This window comes from Lucilia sericata, unplaced genomic scaffold, assembly GCF_015586225.1.
Source record: "Lucilia sericata isolate MDLA Ls3-8-SP2 unplaced genomic scaffold, ASM1558622v1 Contig003882F_arrow, whole genome shotgun sequence".
Lineage (NCBI taxonomy): Eukaryota > Metazoa > Arthropoda > Insecta > Diptera > Calliphoridae > Lucilia > Lucilia sericata.
This window is the reverse complement of record NW_023997063.1, coordinates 1-23,311: the sequence shown is the minus strand read 5'-3', so window position 1 is coordinate 23,311 and position 23,311 is coordinate 1. Positions and strand designations below refer to the sequence as shown.

The 23,311-nt window shown below is 31.5% G+C and overlaps 1 protein-coding gene across 1 annotated transcript; it reads left to right on the top strand.

Moving 5' to 3' along the window:
- Positions 1–6,633: 6,633 nt before the first annotated feature.
- LOC119615006 (venom serine protease Bi-VSP-like) lies at positions 6,634–21,367 on the top strand. Its single transcript, XM_037971091.1, has 7 exons — positions 6,634–7,180; positions 15,943–16,109; positions 16,185–16,894; positions 16,954–17,029; positions 17,096–17,180; positions 20,674–20,972; positions 21,039–21,367. The coding sequence occupies exons 1-7, from the start codon at positions 7,084–7,086 to the stop codon at positions 21,180–21,182; spliced, it is 1,578 nt and encodes a 525-aa protein (XP_037827019.1). The 5' UTR covers positions 6,634–7,083; the 3' UTR covers positions 21,183–21,367.
- The last annotated feature ends 1,944 nt before the right edge of the window (positions 21,368–23,311 follow it).

The window sequence follows — 23,311 nt, the reverse complement described above, 5'->3', positions numbered from 1 at the left end:
TGTAGTGTTTGGAGTTGTAACAAGGGCTAATAACTGTTATGGATAGGCCCCGAATGGGCTCAGGTTAACATAAATTTTCTAGATTAGACTAGACCATAGACTAGACTATAGACTAGACTATAGACTAGACTATAGACTAGACTACAGACTAGAATATACTAGACATAGACTAGACTATAGACTAGACTATAGACTAGACTATAGACTAGACTATAGACTAGACTATAGTCTAGACTATAGACTAGACTATAGACTAGACTATAGACTAGACTATAGACTAGACTATAGACTAGACTATAGACTAGACTATAGACTAGACTATAGACTAGACTATATAGACTATAGACTAGACTATAGACTAGACTATAGACTAGACTATAGACTAGACTATAGACTAGACTATAGACTAGACTATAGACTAGACTATAGACTAGACTATAGACTAGACTATAGACTAGACTATAGACTAGACTATAGACTAGACTATAGACTAGACTATAGACTAGACTATAGACTAGACTATAGACTAGACTATAGACTAGACTATAGACTAGACTATAGACTAGACTATAGACTAGACTATAGACTAGACTATAGACTAGACTATAGACTAGACTATAGACTAGACTATAGACTAGACTATAGACTAGACTATAGACTAGACTATAGACTAGACTATAGACTAGACTATAGACTAGACTATAGACTAGACTATAGACTAGACTATACTAGACTATAGACTAGACTATAGACTAGACTATAGACTAGACTATAGACTAGACTATAGACTAGACTATAGACTAGACTATAGACTAGACTATAGACTAGACTATAGACTAGACTATAGACTAGACTATAGACTAGACTATAGACTAGACTATAGACTAGACTATAGACTAGACTATAGACTAGACTATAGACTAGACTATAGACTAGACTATAGACTAGACTATAGACTAGACTATAGACTAGACTATAGACTAGACTATAGACTAGACTATAGACTAGACTATAGACTAGACTATAGACTAGACTATAGACTAGACTATAGACTAGACTATAGACTAGACTATAGACTAGACTATAGACTAGACTATAGACTAGACTATAGACTAGACTATAGACTAGACTATAGACTAGACTATAGACTAGACTATAGACTAGACTATAGACTAGACTATAGACTAGACTATAGACTAGACTATAGACTAGACTATAGACTAGACTATAGACTAGACTATAGACTAGACTATAGACTAGACTATAGACTAGACTATAGACTAGACTATAGACTAGACTATAGACTAGACTATAGACTAGACTACTAGACTAGACTATAGACTAGACTATAGACTAGACTATGATAGACTATAGACTATAGACTAGACTATAGACTAGACTATAGACTAGACTATAGACTAGACTATAGACTAGACTATAGACTAGACTATAGACTAGACTATAGACTAGACTATAGACTAGACTATAGACTAGACTATAGACTAGACTATAGACTAGACTATAGACTAGACTATAGACTAGACTATAGACTAGACTAGACTATAGACTAGACTATAGACTAGACTATAGACTAGACTATAGACTAGACTATAGACTAGACTATAGACTAGACTATAGACTAGACTATAGACTAGAGACTAGACTAGACTAGACTATAGACTAGACTATAGACTAGACTATAGACTAGACTATAGACTAGACTATAGACTAGACTATAGACTAGACTATAGACTAGACTATAGACTAGACTATAGACTAGACTATAGACTAGACTATAGACTAGACTATAGACTACTAGACTATAGACTAGACTATAGACTAGACTATAGACTAGACTATAGACTAGACTATAGACTAGACTATAGACTAGACTATAGACTAGACTATAGACTAGACTATAGACTAGACTATAGACTAGACTATAGACTAGACTATAGACTAGACTATAGACTAGACTATAGACTAGACTATAGACTAGACTATAGACTAGACTATAGACTAGACTATAGACTAGACTATAGACTAGACTATAGACTAGACTATAGACTAGACTATAGACTAGACTATAGACTAGACTATAGACTAGACTATAGACTAGACTATGACTAGACTAGACTAGACTATAGACTAGACTATAGACTAGACTATAGAGACTATAGACTAGACTATAGACTAGACTATAGACTAGACTATAGACTAGACTATAGACTAGACTATAGACTAGACTATAGACTAGACTATAGACTAGACTATAGACTAGACTATAGACTAGACTATAGACTAGACTATAGACTAGACTATAGACTAGACTATAGACTAGACTATAGACTAGACTATAGACTAGACTATAGACTAGACTATAGACTAGACTATAGACTAGACTATAGACTAGACTATAGACTAGACTATAGACTAGACTATAGACTAGACTATAGACTAGACTATAGACTAGACTAGACTACTAGACTATAGACTATAGACTAAACTATAGACTATAGACAAAATAACGTATTTTCAAAATAACTAATTGTAAACATACTTTTTTCACCCACTGTATGCAAATGAATCGTTTTGTATACCCTTCACCTTCGTAAGAAGTGTATAAACATATAAGTTTGTCATTCCGTTTATATTTGCCACAATATAATTTTCCGTCCCTATACGGTATATATATTCTGGATCCTTACAGATGGCGGAGTCTATTAAGCCATGTCCGTCTGTTGAAATCAATTTTTGAAGACCCTTCTTCGGGATCCAAATCTTCAATAATTCTGTCAGTCATGTTTTCGAGAAGTTTCCTTTTTAAAATCAGCAAAATCTTAATCCCAAAAATTCAAAGTGACACTAAAAAGTCATATTTTTTATACTCACCAAATTGATATATTATAAAATTAATCATTTTCCAAACACACTAAGGTAAAGTATGGTGAAGGGTATATAAGATTCGTCAAAGGCGAATATATACTTCATACTTGTTCACTACAAAGTTTACATCTGGCAAACAACACATGTGTGTACAAAATAAATAAAAAAACAATAAACTAAATAAATATTAAAACAAATATGTTAACAAGTTCATTCATGCTTAAATATAAATTAATCAAGTGTTAAGAACAATACTAATAAAAGAAATTTAAAATAAATTATTAAATAATACAAAACTAAAACTGAGAGAATTCTTTAAATAAAACATATATGATTGCGTGTGGGAATATGAGGGATTTTGAGTCAATACTAAACAATTTCTGACGTTTTCCGCTCATAAATGTTATAAATTATTTTGTGTGTATTTTTTCGAAAATTAAGTGATCAACAATTGTCTGTGGAAGATCCGTCAACTAGAGACTAGATGTTATGTGACACACATGATAAATACGATAATCATACAAACACACATGATCAAGAAATGCGGCTAAACATTCAATTTTAAAAATATAACAACTATTGGTTAAGTATGACTAATGATAGAATAGAGAAGAAGAACTTTATAAAAAATTTCTAGACGAAAAAAAAAATCCAATTTAGTTAAATTTCTTGGTAAATAGTCAAGTATTACATTGAGGTTTCCCTCAATACGTTGTAAAAAAAATATTTAATCACTTAATTTATAGCAATTTAATTAAACGATTTTGTAAATTGTTTTTAATTTGATCACATGCTTAAGGACGTGTGGGCATTCTATAAATAAAACGATGAAAAATCGTGATTTTTATTAGAAATAAATAATAATTAACATAGAAACTGGAACAATGTGGTATGTGGTTAATAAACAATTAATAAGAAAAAATCTATAACAATTCCCCTTTAGCGTAGAATGAGTGTTAAATATTTCAGTTACCCATTTTTGAAAAAATTTGTATTTTGTTAAGAAAATATTTCTATAAAAACTCGTATTATTCAGACCGGATTTTTAATAAATGATTTATGCATTTAATTGCTTTAATAATTTGTGTGAAATTTATCTAAATTTGTTAAGAAATTCATTTTGAGGTGACTTGTTATTATTGTTTTTATATGAAAAATAAATGGTACTTTACAATTTTAGAAAGTAGCATTTTTACGCAGTTATTAATTTGTTAAATTCTACTAAACAAAAAAAAAAAAAAAAAAAAAACTAAGTCAGTTGTAAAGAATTTCAGTGATTACTTGTTCAAAAAATTACATATAATGATGTAATGACTAAAGTTTACATGGACTTTAGACTTGAATTTGGTGTTAATTGTTTATATTAAAAGTTTCAGCTGAAAAATTCTTTAATGATTTCTTTCAAGTGAATTTATAAAGAAAAACCCTATGGAAGATAATTGGTATTAGAGAAATCTAGTGCTTGGAAATTTTTATATCGAGTTGGGTATACAGCCTAAAATTGGATCACCCCTATATAGTTATAAAATTGATTTTGTTTTCTAATATATTTGATATTATTTTCTAATGCCGGCGCTTAGTTTTTGAATCTTTTTAATCAGAAAACATGCATTTAAACTCAATGTGAATTAATTAAATTTTAATAAGCCGTCATATTAAATTGATTTATCAATTCCAATCACGTGTTAATATAAACTTATGAAAAAAACTAAACTTTTACTATTTCAATGTTATCTGATAAAATTCTTTAAGGAAAGTTTTGCAAGGATTTTTTATTTCTATTATATTGAATACAAATTTTGGAAATTGTAACGATGCCAAATTTGTAAACAAGTCTATTAAGTATTATTATTGAAATAATCTAGTAAACTAAGATTTATCTACCGGTCAGACTAATCTATGAAGAAGTGTATTGGATAGTGCATGAACTATCTAAGGACTAGCTTATTGACTAGTCTATGGACCATGGTACAGACTAGTATATGGATTAGTGTAGTGAATAGTCTATGGCCCAGCCTATTACTAACCAACCAACCAACCAACCAACCAACCAACCAACCAACCAACCAACCAACCAACCAACACCAACCAACCAACCAACCAACCAACCAACCAACCAACCAACCAACCAACTAACTAACTAACTAACTAACTAACTAACTAACTAACTAACTAACTAACTAACTAACTAACTAACTAACTAACTAACTAACTAACTAACTAACTAACTAACTAACTAACTAACTAACTAACTAACTAACTAACTAACTAACTAACTAACTAACTAACTAACTAACTAACTAACTAACTAACTAACTAACTAACTAACTACTAACTAACTAACTAACTAACTAACTAACTAACTAACTAACTAACTAACTAACTAACTACTAACTAACTAACTAACTAACTAACTAACTAACTAACTAACTAACTAACTAACTAACTAACTACTAACTAACTAACTAACTAACTAACTAACTAACTAACTATCTAACTAACTAACTAACTAACTAACTAACTAACTAACTAACTAACTAACTAACTAACTAACTAACTAACTAACTAACTAACTAACTAACTCTTAACTGGTCTATGGACTACGGACTAACCTATGTATTATGTACTACCTTATTGACCAGTCTATGTAATAGCCTTTCGATTAGTCTATGGCTTAGCGTACAGACTACTCTATGGACTTCCCTCTTGACTAGCCTGTCGCAGTAGTCTGTTGCCTAGTCTATAGGGTATGAACTAGCCCAATTACTCTTCTGTGCAATAGCCAATTAACTAGTCTATGGCTTAGCCTACAGACTAGTCTATGAATTAGTGACTATTGACTAGTCTTTGGACTAGCCTATAGACTGGTCTATGGAGTAGCCTATTGAATAGTCTATGGTCTAGCCTATTAACTGGCTTACAGACTAGTCTATGGACTAGCGTATTGAATTCTCTACGGACTAGCCTATTGTTAGTTGTGGGCTCTATAAACTTGTTTAGTGACTACCCTATGGACTATCCTATCAACTAGTTAATGGAGTTGCTTATCGATCAGTCTATGGACTAGCCAGTTGACTATTCTATGGACTGGTCTATTCACTAGTTTATTGACAAGCCTATTGGCTATCTAAGGACTAGCCTATTGACTAGTCTATGGAATAGCCTACTGAATAATGTATGGAATAGCCTACTGACTAGCCTATTGACTAGTTTAGTTCATTGACAACTCTATACCTTGGTGTATTAACTAGTCTATAGACTTGCCTCTTGACTAGTCGGTAGACTAGCTTATTACCTAACATATTGACTAGTCCATGAACTAATTTATTGACAAGCTTATGGCCTAATCTATGAACTATTGACTAGACTATGAATTAGTCTACTGACTAGTCTATGACCTATGGACTAAATTTTACTAGCAGAAAAAGAGCTGTAGTCTATTTAGTATTCTAATAATTAAAATCCCTCTAACCTCATTTTATATAATCCTCCCACAGAATGCGTGTGAACTGTTTCTAATCAACTCCACCTACAGCTCAATTTAAAAATCAACAGTAGCAGCAAATATGCAAATTTTTAATAAAAAAAAAAATAAAATTTGCGCAAAAAAAAACTTCCCTTAATTAAAAACAAGCATTTAAAAGTGAGAACATTAAAAACAAATCAAACAGTTCAGTTATAAGATGAATGTATAAAAAGCTAGAGAATTCAAATAAAAATATTAGTAGCAAAACGGCACAACGTACGTACTTAACAATACAAACAACAAAACGAAAAAGAAACGTGTTAACAAACATATAATAGACTGATCACTAGTGTAACCACTACTAAGACATATTCGGCTATTGGCCACTTTATTTGCAGGCCAGACAACGCAAAAGCTTCTTCTTAACTGATGTGAGAAATTTGAAAACAGTTTCGCAATAAACGCGTACATGAAAACAACGAAAAGTTTAAAAACACGGAAGGATTTTTTTTATAAAATCTTAAAATTTAAAAAAAAAAGTGTTAATTAAAAAAAATATTTGTGAAATAAAGAATTTAAATTAAAAAAAAAATTGGTGACTAAATTTATATTTAAAAAAATAAGTTAAACAGAATTTAAAATTTAATTTTTTTATTAGCACTTCTAAGTGCAAAGAAAATAGTTAATAAAAAACTAAATAATATTAGAAAATTAGAAACAAAATTTCAGAAATGAAATTATATATAAGTTTAGCATTAATTGTTGTGGCGTGTATTACAACCCCTGTGTTGCCTCAACGTTGGCAACGACAGCAGCAGCAGCAACAAGGTAAATATTAACAAAATAAACTTAAAACTTGTCGTTACTTAAGTGAAATTATTAAACAAAAAAAACAATAACTAAATAAATAATATGTTATTTGTTTTAAAATTATACACACATGTTTATACTCTTATATATATATTCCTATAATAAAACAATCATTAACTGAATTAAAAAGTTCTATAAGAAAAAAAGTTATAACAAAAATCAGTTAAATTAATTAATTTTTAAAAAAACCGGTTTAGTTTCGTTTGTCTCCATCATTTTAATAAATTATTTATGATCATAAAAAAATTGTTTAACTAATAAAATTGTTTATTGTTATTTTTTTATTGAAATAACAAATTTTTGTGTTGTAATGTCTATTCCTGATTATTAATCCAGTTTTTTGTTTGATTTGAAAAAATTCTTGTGGTTTTCGAAAGCATGTGTCTTAAGTCTTTTGTTTTTATTTGTAATACGAGTGATACAAAATTGTGTGATTTTTTTTAATTTATAGTTAAATTTGAAGAGGTGATTGATATTTGGGGGAATCATAAAGCTAAATTTATCTAAAAGTAATCTATCTATGTCCGTTTTTCTGTCCGTCCGTCTGTCCGTCTGTCCGCCTGTTTCAATACATTTTCTGAAGATCCATGATATTTTTATGATTCAAATCTTCAACAATTCTAAATAAAGCTTGAAGTAGTGTTAATAGTTAGGGGAATTAAAAGCCAAATTTACCTAAAAGTAATCTATATATTCTCCGTTTTTCTGTCCGTCTGTCCGTCCGCCTGTTGAAATAAATTTTCTGAAGATTCAAGATATTTTCATGATCCAAATCTTCAATAATGCTATCAGACATGCTTTATATCTATTGACTAGTATATTGGGAATGTTTTTTACTAGTCTACCGACTAAAAAGTGGACTAGTCTATTGTACTGTACTAATCTTAGGAATGTCTATTGACTAGGCTATTCACTTGTATAGGTTAAGTCTATGGACTTGTCTGTTATCTAATCTTCCAACTACAGACTATGTAGTCTATGATATTTTCTCGATGATTAGTCTATTCTCTAGATCAATAAATATCTATTTATTGACAAATATATAGACTGATCTATTAAACAGTCTATGGCCTAGTTTATTGACAAGTTTTTGATATAATCAACTGAACATCCTATGGACTATTCTGTTGTCTGGTATATTCTCTTTCAGTCCCTCAGTTTGTCTGTCTATCTATCTAGCCCTGTACTTGCCTATTATCTTATCTTTCTATTGACCGGTCTAAGGGGTTTTCTAATGATTAGTTTATAGTCTAGATCAATAAATATCTATTGACAAATATATGAACTCATCTATTAAAAAGTCGATGGACTAGTTCAATGACAAGTTTTTGGTATAATCAATTGAACAATATATGCACTATTCTGTTATCTGGCCTATTTTCCTTCAGTCTGTCAGTTTGTCTGTCTAGCCCTGGACTTCTCTATTATCTAATCTTTGGAGTTTTCTATTGAGCAGTCCATGCAATTTTCTTGATGATCAGTCTATTGTATAGATCAATATTAAATAGTCTATGGACTAGTTTATTGACAAGTCTTTGGAATAATCTACAGAATAATGTATGGAATATTCTGTTATCTGGTCTACTCTCCTTCAGTCCGTTAGTTTGTCTGTATGCCTTGGACTTGCCCATTATCTAATCTTCAGATTTTTTTATTGATTTTCTATGGGATTTTCTAATAATTAGTCTAGTTTATTGACCTATGGACTAGTTTATTGACCAGTCTTTGGTATAATCTACTGAACAATTTATGGACTATTCTGTTATCTGGTCTATTCTCTTTCAGACCCTCAGTTTGTCTGTTTATCTGGCTGCCCGTCTGCTTAAATAAAATCTCCAAAGATCGACCATATTCTGGGAAATAAGGTCAACGTGGGAATAAGGTGAACAATACAAATAGACTATTCTGTTAACTGGTCTATTATCCTTTTGTCCATCAGTTAATCTGTCTACCTATTATCCGTCCGTCTATTTAAATAATAATATTCTTTGAAATAAGGTCAACATGGATGATTTTCTATAACAACCTGAAGTTATAAACTATGAGTCATTAAGAAAATATTCGTGACCCTTTCAAAATGTAGTTCTTATTCGTTTAATCACCTCTATTAAGCGTGTTTTACGTCAATTATTCGTGCCGTTAACACAATAGTTTGTTTTTCGTAAACTATCATAAAATACAAAAATTTAAATTTAAAAAATCTCCATTATTTTCTTATAAAAGTATCAAATTTAAACAAGTAGGAGTTTTCTGTTCAGTTGTAACGAAAAAATCAACATGTGCTATATGTTGTTGTTTTTGTTTTCAGTGGTTAATTTCTTATATATAAAAAATTAACTTCATTAACAACATTTCATATTAAAGCAGAAAGTTATTGTCGTTTTGATGATGATGACAAAAATTCGTATTTTTTGGGAATTTTTTCTAGGGTTGTTTTGGAATTTTGACCACATCTCTAATATTTATGGACAGAGTTTGAATGATTTTAAACAGCAAAGCAAGTCTAATAAAATTTTTGAAAAGTTGAATCTCTTTGATATCAATGATTTTCAGAAAATTGATTTCAACCAAAGTGCATAGAGACAGACAGACAGACAGAAAGACAGACAGAGAGACAGACAGAGAGACAGACAGACGGACGGACGGACGGATATAGTTCACTGTCACCAAGAAATTTTAAGGTCATAACTAATTTATCACTATTTCCTTTTACTTCAAAAGTCGTCAAAGTAGTTAAAGCCCCACAAATGCTTATAAAGTTTTGATGTTTTATTGAAGGAACTTTGTATGGAAAATGTGCTTAATAAACCTAAAATAAACGATTAATATCTTTATGAATACTCGAGTTAATCTTGAGGTTACTTACTTAAGAATATTTTAAATGCTAACTAGGCATTTTTAAATGTTTCAAAGGGATCTATAAACTTTCTTCTTTTTGTCTAGACGTTTTGTTCAAAGGTTTGTGTCTTAAGTCTTTTGTTTTATTCATATGTTTTTTTATATTTTTTAAATATTTTAAAATAAAATTTGCTTTAGGTTTTTTTTCTTCTTAAAACTTATTAAAAAAAACAGCAAACAAACTAGTTTATGAATTTCTTTAAAAATTAATTTTTTTTAAATTTTAATGTCCCACATCTTTAGCAATTAAAAGCGGGTATTTTATTATTGTTTTTGTTATAATTTTTTTGTTTAACATAATTAATGATGTTATGACACATACTAACTAACTAGCATTTTTTTTTTTTTTTGTTATTAATTAATGAGGGTTTTTTGTTTAAAAACAAATTAGCGAATTTATTACAAAAGTGATATAAAAGAGTTGTGTAACAATAAAAGGAGAGGAAGAAATTAAGAGAACATTTGAAGAGAGTTGGAATGTTTTCTAAGGAGACATAATTGTAAGTATTAAATTGTTATAGAAGGGGAGAATAGTAGATAATGAGAATATTTCCACAGACATTTTTAGAAGTGTTTAATTGAAATATTTGTTGTTAATTTTAAAAGGCAAGACAAGTTAATTATTGTTTTAGTTTTTTCTTTTGCTAAAAGGGGAATTACTTCAACAATTGTCAAAATTAAGTATTTAAGTAATTTTTTGTTAATTACTTTATATTTGTTTTTAATTCAGCATAAAATTGTTGCTTAAGTACGTTTTTTCAATAACAAAAAGAAATCATGTTTTTTTGCTTTTGGCCATTCTTAATAAATAAATATTTAATTTAACTGGTTTAAATATTGTTTTTAGGTGAAGGTACTTTAGCTTATTTTATTATTTAACAAGTTTTAATATATAATTTAAGGAACCGGTTTACAAGAAAAATTTGCAATATTTTGCTTTTAAAATTTGAGAGCAAGTCTACAATTAAATTCTTACTCACTCCCTAATATTTTAAAAAATTTCTTATAAATTCTATTTAATTTCTATGTAGTCATTTATTTATACATTTATCACTATTACTTTCTCCTTCTCTGCCTGCAACTGGGTATTTTCTATAAAACGTCATGATCTTGAAATGCGATCACTTTTAATTGATTATAATTCTAATTCGATTTCATTAATATTCTCAACACATAAAATTATGAATTAAAACAAAAATATTGTTTACATTTTCAACGAATGCCGTCGTTTATCAATGATAGTGAATTTTATTTTTGCAACGATGACCATCATAGCGTTTTCAATTAATATGCTTAACGATCTTCATAGATCAATGATCTCAAAGGGGGGAGGGATTAGTTAGTGTACTACATTTGTAGAAATGTTTTCAACAATAAAACAATTAAGAATTCTGTTTATTAATTTGATTAGGGTATTTTAACATAAACAAATTTGAAAAACTAATTGCTTAATAATGAGTTATACAATTACAATTTATGATTAATTTATAATAAAATTTAAACAAATTTAAACAAGATACACTACATCAGTGGGTATGTTAAAAATGTGGGGTATTTTTAATATATAAAGCATTTAGTATGATTTTTACCTTAATTCCGAGATATTTAAACAATTTGAAGGGGACTTTGTATGGAGACTAGGATGATATAAGGCTTGATCATTACGAAAATCTGCATTTTCATTTAGACTTATATAAAACTATGTTTTGCCGATTTAGATAGTAAAATATTTAACATAATTATGAGCTTAAAAGACCTATTAAGGGCATTCGTTTATATGGTAGGGTGTCCCGTGAACCACTTTTTAGAATGAATACCTTTGAATGATGCGTTTCAATAAATACGTTAAAAAATTTAAAGGTTCTCAGTTCCCTAACTAAGATTGAAAGTCTTGATCTCAGTACATTATATTAATATAAATGAAATTCTTAAAAAGGGCTGTTCCTCGGGGGCATTATATGATTAAGTTAGTTAGTTAGTTAGATAGTTAGTTAGTTAGTTATTTAGTTAGTTGCTAGTTTAGTTAGTTAGTTAGTTAGTTAGTTGTTAGTTTAGTTAGTTAGTTAGTTAGTTCGTTTCGTTCGTTAGTTAGTTCGTTCGTTAGTTAGTTAGTTCGTTAGTTAGTTAGTTCGTTCGTTTCGTTAGTTCGCGTTCGTTTCGTTAGTTCGTTTAGTTCAGTTCGTTCTTAGTTGTTTCAGTTCGTTCGTTCGTTCGTTCGTTGTTCGTTAGTTCGTTTCGTTTTAGTTTTCGTTCGTTAGTTCGTTAGTTAGTTCGTTCGGTTTCGTTCGTTAGTTCGTGTTAGTTAGTTCGTTGTTGTTCTTAGTTGTTTCGTTAGTTCGTTCGTTGTTCGTTAGTTACGTTCGTTTTAGTTCGTTAGTTCGTTAGTTCGTTCGTTAGTTAGTTAGTTCGTTTCTTCGTTCGTTCGTTTTTTCGTTCGTTATATGTTCGTTCGTTAGTTAGTTAGGTAGTTCGTTCGTTAGTAGTTCGTTAGTTAGTGTTGTTCGTTAGTTGTTCGTTAGTTCGTTCGTTAGTGTTCGTTCGTTTCGTTCGTTCGTTCGTTCGTTTCGTCGTTCGTTCGTTCGTTCGTTCGTTCGTTCGTTCGTTCGTTCGTTCGTTTGTTCGTTCGTTCGTTCTTTCGTTCGTTCGTTCGTTCGTTCGTTCGTTCGTTCGTTTCGTTCGTTTTCGTTCGTTCGTTTCGTTCGTTCGTTCGTTCGTTCGTTCGTTCGTTCGTTTCGTTCGTTCGTTCGTTTCGTTCGTTCGTTCGTTCGTTTCGTTCGTTCGTTCGTTCGTTCGTTCGTTCGTTCTTCGTTCGTTTTCGTTCGTTCTTTTCGTTCGTTCGTTCTTTCGTTCGTTCGTTCGTTCGTTCGTTCGTTCGTTCGTTCGTTTTCGTTCGTTCGTTCTTCGTTCGTTCGTTCGTTCGTTCGTTCGTTCGTTCTTCGTTCGTTCGTTCGTTCGTTCGTTCGTTCGTTCGTTCGTTCTTCGTTCGTTCGTTCGTTCGTTCGTTCGTTCGTTCGTTCGTTCGTTCGTTCGTTCGTTTCGTTCGTTCGTTCGTTCGTTCGTTCGTTCGTTCGTTCGTTCGTTCGTTCGTTCGTTTTCGTTCGTTCGTTCGTTTCGTTCGTTCGTTCGTTCGTTCGTTCGTTCGTTCGTTCGTTCGTTTTCGTTCGTTCGTTCGTTCTTCGTTCGTTCGTTCGTTCGTTGTTCGTTCGTTCGTTGTTCGTTCGTTCGTTCGTTCGTTCGTTCGTTTTTCGTTCGTTCGTTCTTTCGTTCGTTCTTCGTTCGTTCGTTCGTTCGTTCGTTCGTTCTTCGTTCGTTCGTTCGTTTCGTTCGTTCGTTCGTTCGTTCGTTCGTTCGTTCGTTCGTTCGTTCGTTCGTTCGTTCGTTCGTTCGTTCGTTCGTTCGTTCGTTCGTTGTTCGTTGTTCGTTCGTTCGTTCGTTCGTTCGTTCGTTCGTTCGTTCGTTTGTTCGTTCGTTCGTTCGTTCGTTCGTTCGTTCGTTCGTTCGTTCGTTCGTTCGTTCGTTCGTTCGTTCTTCGTTTCGTTCGTTCGTTTTCGTTCTTCGTTCGTTCGTTTTTTCGTTCGTTCGTTCGTTCGTTCGTTTCGTTCGTTCGTTCGTTTCGTTCGTTTGTTCGTTCCTCGCCCCGTCGTTGTATCTCCTTCGTGGAGTTATGTTGGGCTAAACTAAGGAGAATCATGGTTTCTAAACATTGGACTCAATTGACCCGATAGTGGCATAGGTGCAGTTTTTTTAAATCAGCTATAATAAGTGTACACACTTCTTTCAACCTCACCTCACTTCAAAACAAAAGAGTCATGGAGCTCCTGATGCTCTATTACTACACATTTTATCCTAAATTTTATTTTACAAAAGTTTTCTAGTTTATCCCCACAACTTACTTCCTTCCCTCTTAAGCACACACTTCATTTTGCTCTATTATCTACAATCGAAAACGTGTATAAAATTAGTAATTACAGTTAAGCTTTTTTACAATTATTGAAAGCAAAATTTTAAAACAAATTCATTGTCAAGGTTAGATTTTTAGACGAATCATTATCTCAAACAGCTGACATTAAAATCTTTAAATTGCAGCTTTAAAACATAAATTGTAATAAACAAGTGTAATCTTGTATGCAAATATGTTTTATTTTTGCAGTAACTATTAATACTAAAATTATAAAAAATTAATATTTATAACAGTTACTTTAAATTTAACTTATTTTAATAAGTAATAGTGAAAAAAATACTTGACTAAATACATGTTTTCATTTGAATAAACTACTCATTTAAATTTCTTTAATATTACGGAACACTTTTAACCAATGACCTTGATAAAAAAAGCATGATATAAATTAAATTGAATTTACAAGTGCTTCTTGGATTTCGGATTTTTCTTTTAGTTTAATAAACCAATAAAAATTCAATATATAGTATAAAGCAAGCAACAACACAATTTTTTGCAGGTTTCCATATTAATAAGCAAGGTGTACAGCTTTAAAGCTTAAACTAAAAAAAATGAGTAAAAAAGAGTTTAATATTGAAAAAATTAACTCAATAACAATAAATAATGATAACAGAGAGTTTTAGTAAAGAACTCTTTCTATGTTTGAGTGTAAACTAGTGATATGAAGTAGAGCGAATAAACTTAGTTTGAGAGGGTATTAGTTTAACACTCAGTTGGTTAAAAGACTTAAATACTAAACGTATAATGAGATTGTTGTTGTTATTTAAAGCAAAACAAAGTTTGTTGACAAAAGACTTTAGCAAGAAACTTTGTTTATACTTTTACTGAGCGAGAGAGAGAGTTTTGTTTACTTTTCATATGATTTAAGGAGAGCTAAACTAAAGACTTAAGACAAAAACTTGGTTAAAGCAAAACAAGTATTGTTTGACAAAAAGACTTGAGACACAAACTGTTAACTGTTTTTAGTTAAAAGGTGTAAAAACAAAAGACTTAAGAACTAAACTTTGTTTATATATCTTATCAAAACGAAACGAAATCAATAGGAACGTTTTGTAGAAAAAAAAACTTACGAATGAAGCTTCTGTGATTAAGTTTAACAAATCAAAGTGACTGAATGAGTGATTTTTTCTAAATTTATTTCATGCTGACGTTCAATAACAAAAGACTTAAGAACTAAACATTTTGGCTTCTGGTTAAAAATTTTATTTAAACTTAATCATAACATTTTTCCACTGTATTACTCATATTATAACGTTGTTTAACTTAAAATACGTAAAGACTAAACTCTTTATTTAGAGGGTCATCTTTACAAGGTTTAAAAATATTTTATTTGTTTTGTTTAAGAAATTTTTTGGGGAATTCCATAGAGTTTTTGTGTTGAAAACTATAATGACGTAGTTTTAAAATTATTCTTTGTGAATAATTTATATAAAAAAATTCCCAATTGTTAAAAAATAAGAATTATAAAACAACAATGGAATTTAAATAGTTCAAATTATTAGCGAAATATTTTAAATTTTTAATAACTTAATAGAAAAAAAAAAAACAACTGCTATTACATGATTATATAGAAGGAAAAGTAATTAAAAATATAATAATAAAAATAATGTTTAATTCATTAATTTTAAGGGCTGAGTTCAAACTCATTTATAAGTCAGTAATTAACTTTGATTGTAGGGCTCACAAGCAAAAAAATGTTTGTGAAACAGTCGAATGTTTAGTGGAACTTTCGATCTTCGGAGAAAATTAAAATTTTGTGTTTTAGGAAATCTTTTTAATCTTGATATTTTAAGGAATCTCGTCTATTATCTTAATAAAGCTTCCAAAAAGATTTATCTTATTTTGTTCACTTTCCCATTTTCAGCTCAATATTGTGTTACACCCGAAAATTACTATGGCTCGTGTGTTACTTTAAGTTTTTGTCCACAAATTGCCAATGTTTTCCAGAGTGGTAATCAAAGACAGGCTCAACAATATGTCATACTATCACAAAGAGCCTGTGGCACTAGAAGTGTAAATGGCGATCCAGTTGTAAGTTATTGCAAACCAAAACCAATTCTTTGTTTCTCTAATCTTAAACATAATTTTCTTCCTTTCTAACTCAAGGTCTGCTGCACACGACCCCTAAATGTAGCGCAAACAACAACACGTCCCCCAAGACAAACACAAAATCCCTTCCAGCCACAACCGCCACAGACAACACCCAGTGTTTTCTTCCCCAATACCGAACCACAAACGAATCCTCAAAATCCCTTCTTAAATCCAGCCACAAGAGCTCCCGTACCCGTAGCACCACCCACTAGTGCTCCCACAAGATCACCGCAAACTCAACGTCCCACCACTAATGGTAATTTAATTGATAATAGAGCTTCCACTTGTCGTGGTCCCGATAGCAAAGTCGGTACCTGTATGCCCATTAGAGATTGCAAACCTTTAGTAGAAGAATTGCTAATGAAACAACAAGATCCCACGTTTGCCAGATTTTTGCAAGTATCAAATTCTATATGTGGTGGTGCAGCTACGGCAGTTTGCTGTCCCAGCTCCAACAGCCAAACACAAACTTCGACTAATGCTCCCTTAATAAAGAATTCAAATGAAATTCCTCGTCGTTTGCCCACCGTTGAGGAGGGTTGTGGTTTTAGCAATAATTCCTATAAGAAAATCGTGGGCGGTGAGGTGAGTAAGAAGGGTGCTTGGCCTTGGATTGCTTTAATCGGTTACGATGATGAGTTATCGGCCTCACCGTTTAAGTGTGGCGGTACCTTGATAACAGCCCGACATGTGGTAACAGCTGCTCATTGTTTGAGAAGAGATTTGTAAGTGTGGAATTGAAATATAAAAAAATATTATGTATTTATTGTCTACTTTTCCTTAGATCCTTTGTACGTTTGGGTGAACATGATTTAACCACTGATACTGAAGCTCGTCATGTGGATATACGTGTTGTTAGAGTAAGTATTTGTTAGAGGGGAATAAATATTAGAGCTTATTAATTTTGCTTTATATTTTTATTTTAGAGTGAAAGACATCCTGATTATACTCCCAGAAATGGTCACAGTGATATTGCTATTTTATATTTGGAACGTAATGTTCAATTTACGGGTAAGTTGAAAAAGTGTATGAATAAATGATTTAAATTCAGACCTTTTAAAGAAGTGAACATAGATTATCTCAAACAGTTTTCAAAACTGTTTTAATATTCAAGTGCAATGTGGGATTTTTCGATACAATTTAGGTTTAAAAGAAAGATCTGATTTGTAGTATAAAATCGGATTTTTATTAGAAATTGTCAGATTTTTAGTATAAATTTGAATTTTTAGTAAAAATTTGGATTTACAGTAAAAAATTGGATTTTTACTATAAATTTGGATTTATAGTCAAAAATTGGATTTTTAGTATAAATTTGAATTTTTAGTAAAAATTTGGGTTTTCAGTAAAAATTTGGATTTTTAGTAAAAATTTGGATTTTTAGTAAAAATTTGGATTTTTTGTAAAAATTTGGATTTTTTGTAAAAATTTGGTTTTTACAGTAATATGTGGGATTTCAAGTAAAAAATTTAATTTTAAGTGAAAAGTGAAATTTTTACTGAAAAACCGAAATTTTAGTGGAAATAGGATTTGTAGTGAAATATAGAATTTTTAATGAAGAGTCGATCATATTTTTGTAGTTATAACTAGGACTTTACTAATTGAAAGTACTAACTGAAACCTCTCCAGAGACATCGACAAATGCGGTACATTCCTTAAAAAGTCTCAAAACTAGATTGAAGTACTGAACTAAGCCTGAGCTAGAATTGAACTAAACTAGAAGTGAACTAGTACTGAACATGAACTGAACAAGAACTGAACAAGAACTGAACTAGAACTGAACTAGAACTGAATTAGAACTGAACTAGAACTGAACTAAAACTGAACTAGAACTGAACTAGAACTGAACTAGAACTAGAACTGAACTAGAACTGAACTAGAACTGAACTAGAACTGAACTAGAACTGAACTAGAACTGAACTAGAACTGAACTAGAACTGAACTAGAACTGAACTAGAACTGAACTAGAACTGAACTAGAACTGAACTAGAACTGAACTTGAACTGAACTAGAACTGAACTTGAACTGAACTAGAACTGAACTAGAACTGAACTAGAACTGAACTAGAACTGAACTAGAACTGAACTAGAACTGAACTAGAACTGAACTAGAACTGAACTAGAACTGAACTAGAACTGAACTAGAACTGAACTAGAACTGAACTAGAACTGAACTAGAACTGAACTAGAACTGAACTAGAACTGAACTAGAACTGAACTAGAACTGAACTAGAACTGAACTAGAACTGAACTAGAACTGAACTAGAACTGACTAGAACTGAACTAGAACTGAACTAGAACTGAACTAGAACTGAACTAGAACTGAACTAGAACTGAACTAGAACTGAACTAGAACTGAACTAGAACTGAACTAGAACTGAACTAGAACTGAACTAGAACTGAACTAGAACTGAACTAGAACTGAACTAGAACTGAACTAGAACTGAACTAGAACTGAACTAGAACTGAACTAGAACTGAACTAGAACTGAACTAGAACTGAACTAGAACTGAACTAGAACTGAACTAGAACTGAACTAGAACTGAACTAGAACTGAACTAGAACTGAACTAGAACTGAACTAGAACTGAACTAGAACTGACTAGAACTGAACTAGAACTGAACTAGAACTGAACTAGAACTGAACTAGAACTGAACTAGAACTGAACTAGAACTGAACTAGAACTGAACTAGAACTGAACTAGAACTGAAACTAGAACTGAACTAGAACTGAACTAGAACTGAACTAGAACTGAACTAGAACTGAACTAGAACTGAACTAGAACTGAACTAGAACTGAACTAGAACTGAACTAGAACTGAACTAGAACTGAACTAGAACTGAACTAGAACTGACTAGAACTGAACTAGAACTGAACTAGAACTGAACTAGAACTGAACTAGAACTGAACTAGAACTGAACTAGAACTGAACTAGAACTGAACTAGAACTGAACTAGAACTGAACTAGAACTGAACTAGAACTGAACTAGAACTGAACTAGAACTGAACTAGAACTGAACTAGAACTGAACTAGAACTGAACTAGAACTGAACTAGAACTGAACTAGAACTGAACTAGAACTGAACTAGAACTGAACTAGAACTGAACTAGAACTGAACTAGAACTGAACTAGAACTGAACTAGAACTGAACTAGAACTGAACTAGAACTGAACTAGAACTGAACTAGAACTGAACTAGAACTGAACTAGAACTGAACTAGAACTGAACTAGAACTGAACTAGAACTGAACTAGAACTGAACTAGAACTGAACTAGAACTGAACTAGAACTGAACTAGAACTGAACTAGAACTGAACTAGAACTGAACTAGAACTGAACTAGAACTGAACTAGAACTGAACTAGAACTGAACTAGAACTGAACTAGAACTGAACTAGAACTGAACTAGAACTGAACTAGAACTGAACTAGAACTGAACTAGAACTGAACTAGAACTGAACTAGAACTGAACTAGAACTGAACTAGAACTGAACTAGAACTGAACTAGAACTGAACTAGAACTGAACTAGAACTGAACTAGAACTGAACTAGAACTGAACTAGAACTGAACTAACTAGAACTAGAACTAGAAACTAGAACCGAGACTGAACTAGAACTGAACTAGAACTGAACTAGAACTGAACTAGAACTGAACTAGAACTGAACTAGAACTGAACTAGAACTGAACTAGAACTGAACTAGAACTGAACTAGACTGAACTAGAACTGAACTAGAACTGAACTAGAACTGAACTAGAACTGAACTAGAACTGAACTAGAACTGAAACTAGAAACTGAACTAGAAACTGAACTAGAAACTGAAACTAGAACTGACATAGAACTGAACTAGAAACTGAAACTAGAACTTGCACGAGAAACTGAACTAGAACTGAACGACGAACTGAACTAAGAACTGAACTAGAACTGAACTAGAACTGAACGAGAACTGAAACTAGAAACTGAACAGAACCTGAACTAGAACTGAACTAGAACTGAACTAGAACTGAACTAGAAACTGACTAACTAGAACTGAACTAGAACTGAACTAGAACTGAACTAGAACTGAACTAGAACTGAACTAGAACTGAACTAGAACTGAACTAGAACTGAACTAGAACTGAACTAGAACTGAACTAGAACTGAACTAGAACTGAACTAGAACTGAACTAGAACTGAACTAGAACTGAACTAGAACTGAACTAGAACTGAACTAGAACTGAACTAGAACTGAACTAGAACTGAACTAGAACTGAACTAGAACTGAACTAGAACTGAACTAGAACTGAACTAGAACTGAACTAGAACTGAACTAGAACTGAACTAGAACTGAACTAGAACTGAACTAGAACTGAACTAGAACTGAACTAGAACTGAACTAGAACTGAACTAGAACTGAACTAGAACTGAACTAGAACTGAACTAGAACTGAACTAGAAACTGAAATTATCCGAAAAGATTTCGAAATTACCGATATTAATTCAATATTTATAAATAACGTTTGTCCCTCCAGAATTCATTTCTCCCATCTGTATGCCCATCACACCGGAATTGAGGCAAAAATCCTATGTACGCTACACTCCCTTCGTCATAGGTTGGGGTAAAACAATGGAGGGTGGTACCTCTTCCAATGTCCTACAAGAATTACAAATTCCCATTTATGACAATCAAGTGTGTAGAGATCGTTATAAACAGCAGAATCGTCTATTTACCGAAAATCAATTTGATAAAGCTGTTTTATGTGCGGGTGTACTATCCGGTGGCAAGGATACCTGTCAGGGAGATTCTGGTGGTCCTCTTATGATACCAGAGGTAAGTTTAAGATCTTTTATGTGATTATTTAATAAATAAACTCTTTCTTTTTGTTTGTTATTTTAGAACTATGGCAACAATGTGCGTTTCTATTTGATTGGTGTTGTATCCTATGGTATTGGTTGTGCCCGTCCCGAAATTCCCGGTGTCTATTCAAGTACACAACATTTCATTGATTGGATTGCACAAAAAGTAGCTGATACTCCTTAAATTATTACCTTTTTTGGCCGTTTTTTGCCTTTAAGTAATATTTATGTCTGTTTTTTTTTATATTTTTTTAATAATTTAAGCCTCAATTGTAGTCTAAGTAATAGAGTGAGAGATTATTTATACAGTTTAATGTTAAATTTTTTTTGATTTTGATTTTTATTATTTTCATATTTTTAAATAAAATTTGTTCTAAAGATTTAATTATTTTTATTGAATAGAAACAATGTGTTTTATTATGTTTGTTAGGTATATAAGGGAATAAAGGGTTGTTATGTGTAATTTGTTGCGGTTGATTAACATCTAAAACCTTTTACTTTCTTTTCAAGTTAAATCAAAATCCTTTCACCTTTATATCGGTCTACAGATGTTGAATGAAATTATGCAAATATATTTAAAAAAATTATTTTATTCGAAGATTTCTTTTTTATTATGTTAAAGATCTGTGTTTTATTACTTTGTTTGTTATGTTATGATCAAAAAGCAAGATCACCCGCGCTTTCTATTTATTATTGTGTAACATCTGTGATTACTTTAGAAAATTCCAACCCGGTTGGAAAATTCCATGCAAATGAATTTAAGTTTACCATTAACGTTCTCTACGGAAAATACGCTCAACAGGTCTGATAGTATTCTACTTAGGTGTATTTTTCTATATGGTCTGGGGCTAGTCTTCGGACCAGTTCATGATGTAGTCACTGTTGCCAATTTGACGTTTTCCCATCAAATCTAACGTTTTGAAATGGCAATTACGGGAAAAATCCGTTTTAGCAGTTAGCGGGAAATTTGGCGATTTTTACCAACATTTAGAGATTTTTGAAGTTTTTTCACGTATAAAATGGAGTAACTACAAATGTCTATTCTATGGTCAAATCTTAATTCTAGTGTGTAGTATAGGCGGATATTCTAGTCTATACTACACTATAGACTAGTCTATAGTTTAGTCTAAAGCCTAGTCTATAGTCTAGTCTATAGTAGTCTATAGTCTAGTCTATAGTCTAGTCTATAGTCTAGTCTATAGTCTAGTCTATAGTCTAGTCTATAGTCTAGTCTATAGTCTAGTCTATAGTCTAGTCTATTAGTCTAGTCTATAGTCTAGTCTATAGTCTAGTCTATAGCAGTCTAGTCTAGTCTATAGTCTAGTCTATAGTCTAGTCTATAGTCTAGTCTATAGTATAGTCTATAGTATAGTCTATAGTATAGTCTATTGTCTAGTCTATAGTCTAGTCTATAGTCTAGTCTATAGTCTAGTCTATAGTCTAGTCTATAGTCTAGTCTATAGTCTAGTCTATAGTCTAGTCTATAGTCTAGTCTATAGTCAGTCTATAGTCTAGTCTATAGTCTAGTCTATAGTCTAGTCTATAGTCTAGTCTATAGTCTAGTCTATAGTATAGTCTATAGTATACTCTATTGTCTAGTCTATAGTCTAGTCTATAGTCTAGTCTATAGTCTAGTCTATAGTCTAGTCTATAGTCTAGTCTATAGTCTAGTCTATAGTCTAGTCTATAGTCTAGTCTATAGTCTAGTCTATAGTCTAGTCTATAGTCTAGTCTATAGTCTAGTCTAGTCTATAGTCTAGTCTATAGTCTAGTCTATAGTCTAGTCTATAGTCTAGTCTATAGTCTAGTCTATAGTCTAGTCTATAGTCTAGTCTATAGTCTAGTCTATAGTCTAGTCTAGTCTAGTCTATAGTCTAGTCTATAGTCTAGTCTATAGTCTAGTCTATAGTCTAGTCTATTGTCTAGTCTTATAGTCTAGTCTATAGTCTAGTCTATAGTCTAGTCGATAGTCTAAGTCTATAGTCTAGTCTATAGTCTAGTCTATAGTCTAGTCTATAGTCTAGTCTATAGTCTAGTCTATAGTCTAGTCTATAGTCTAGTCTCTAGTCTAGTCTATAGTCTAGTCTATAGTCTAGTTCTAGTATAGTCTATAGTCTAGTAAGTCTAGTCTATAGTCTAGTCTATAGTCTAGTCTATAGTCTAGTCTATAGTCTAGTCTATAGTCTAGTCTATAGTGTAGTCTATGTCTATAGTCTAGTCTATAGTCTAGTCTATAGTCTAGTCTATAGTCTAGTCTATAGTCTAGTCTATAGTCTAGTCTATAGTCTAGTCTATAGTCTAGTCTATAGTCTA

Bases quoted from the DNA above. Each gene is read 5' to 3' on its own strand.
- LOC119615006 (XM_037971091.1), top strand. From the start codon at position 7,084: ATGAAATTATATATAAGTTTAGCATTAATTGTTGTGGCGTGTATTACA. The intron at 17,181-20,673 runs GTAAGTTGAAAA...TTGTCCCTCCAG, and splicing joins ACGTAATGTTCAATTTACGG to AATTCATTTCTCCCATCTGT. The intron at 20,973-21,038 runs GTAAGTTTAAGA...TTGTTATTTTAG, and splicing joins GTCCTCTTATGATACCAGAG to AACTATGGCAACAATGTGCG.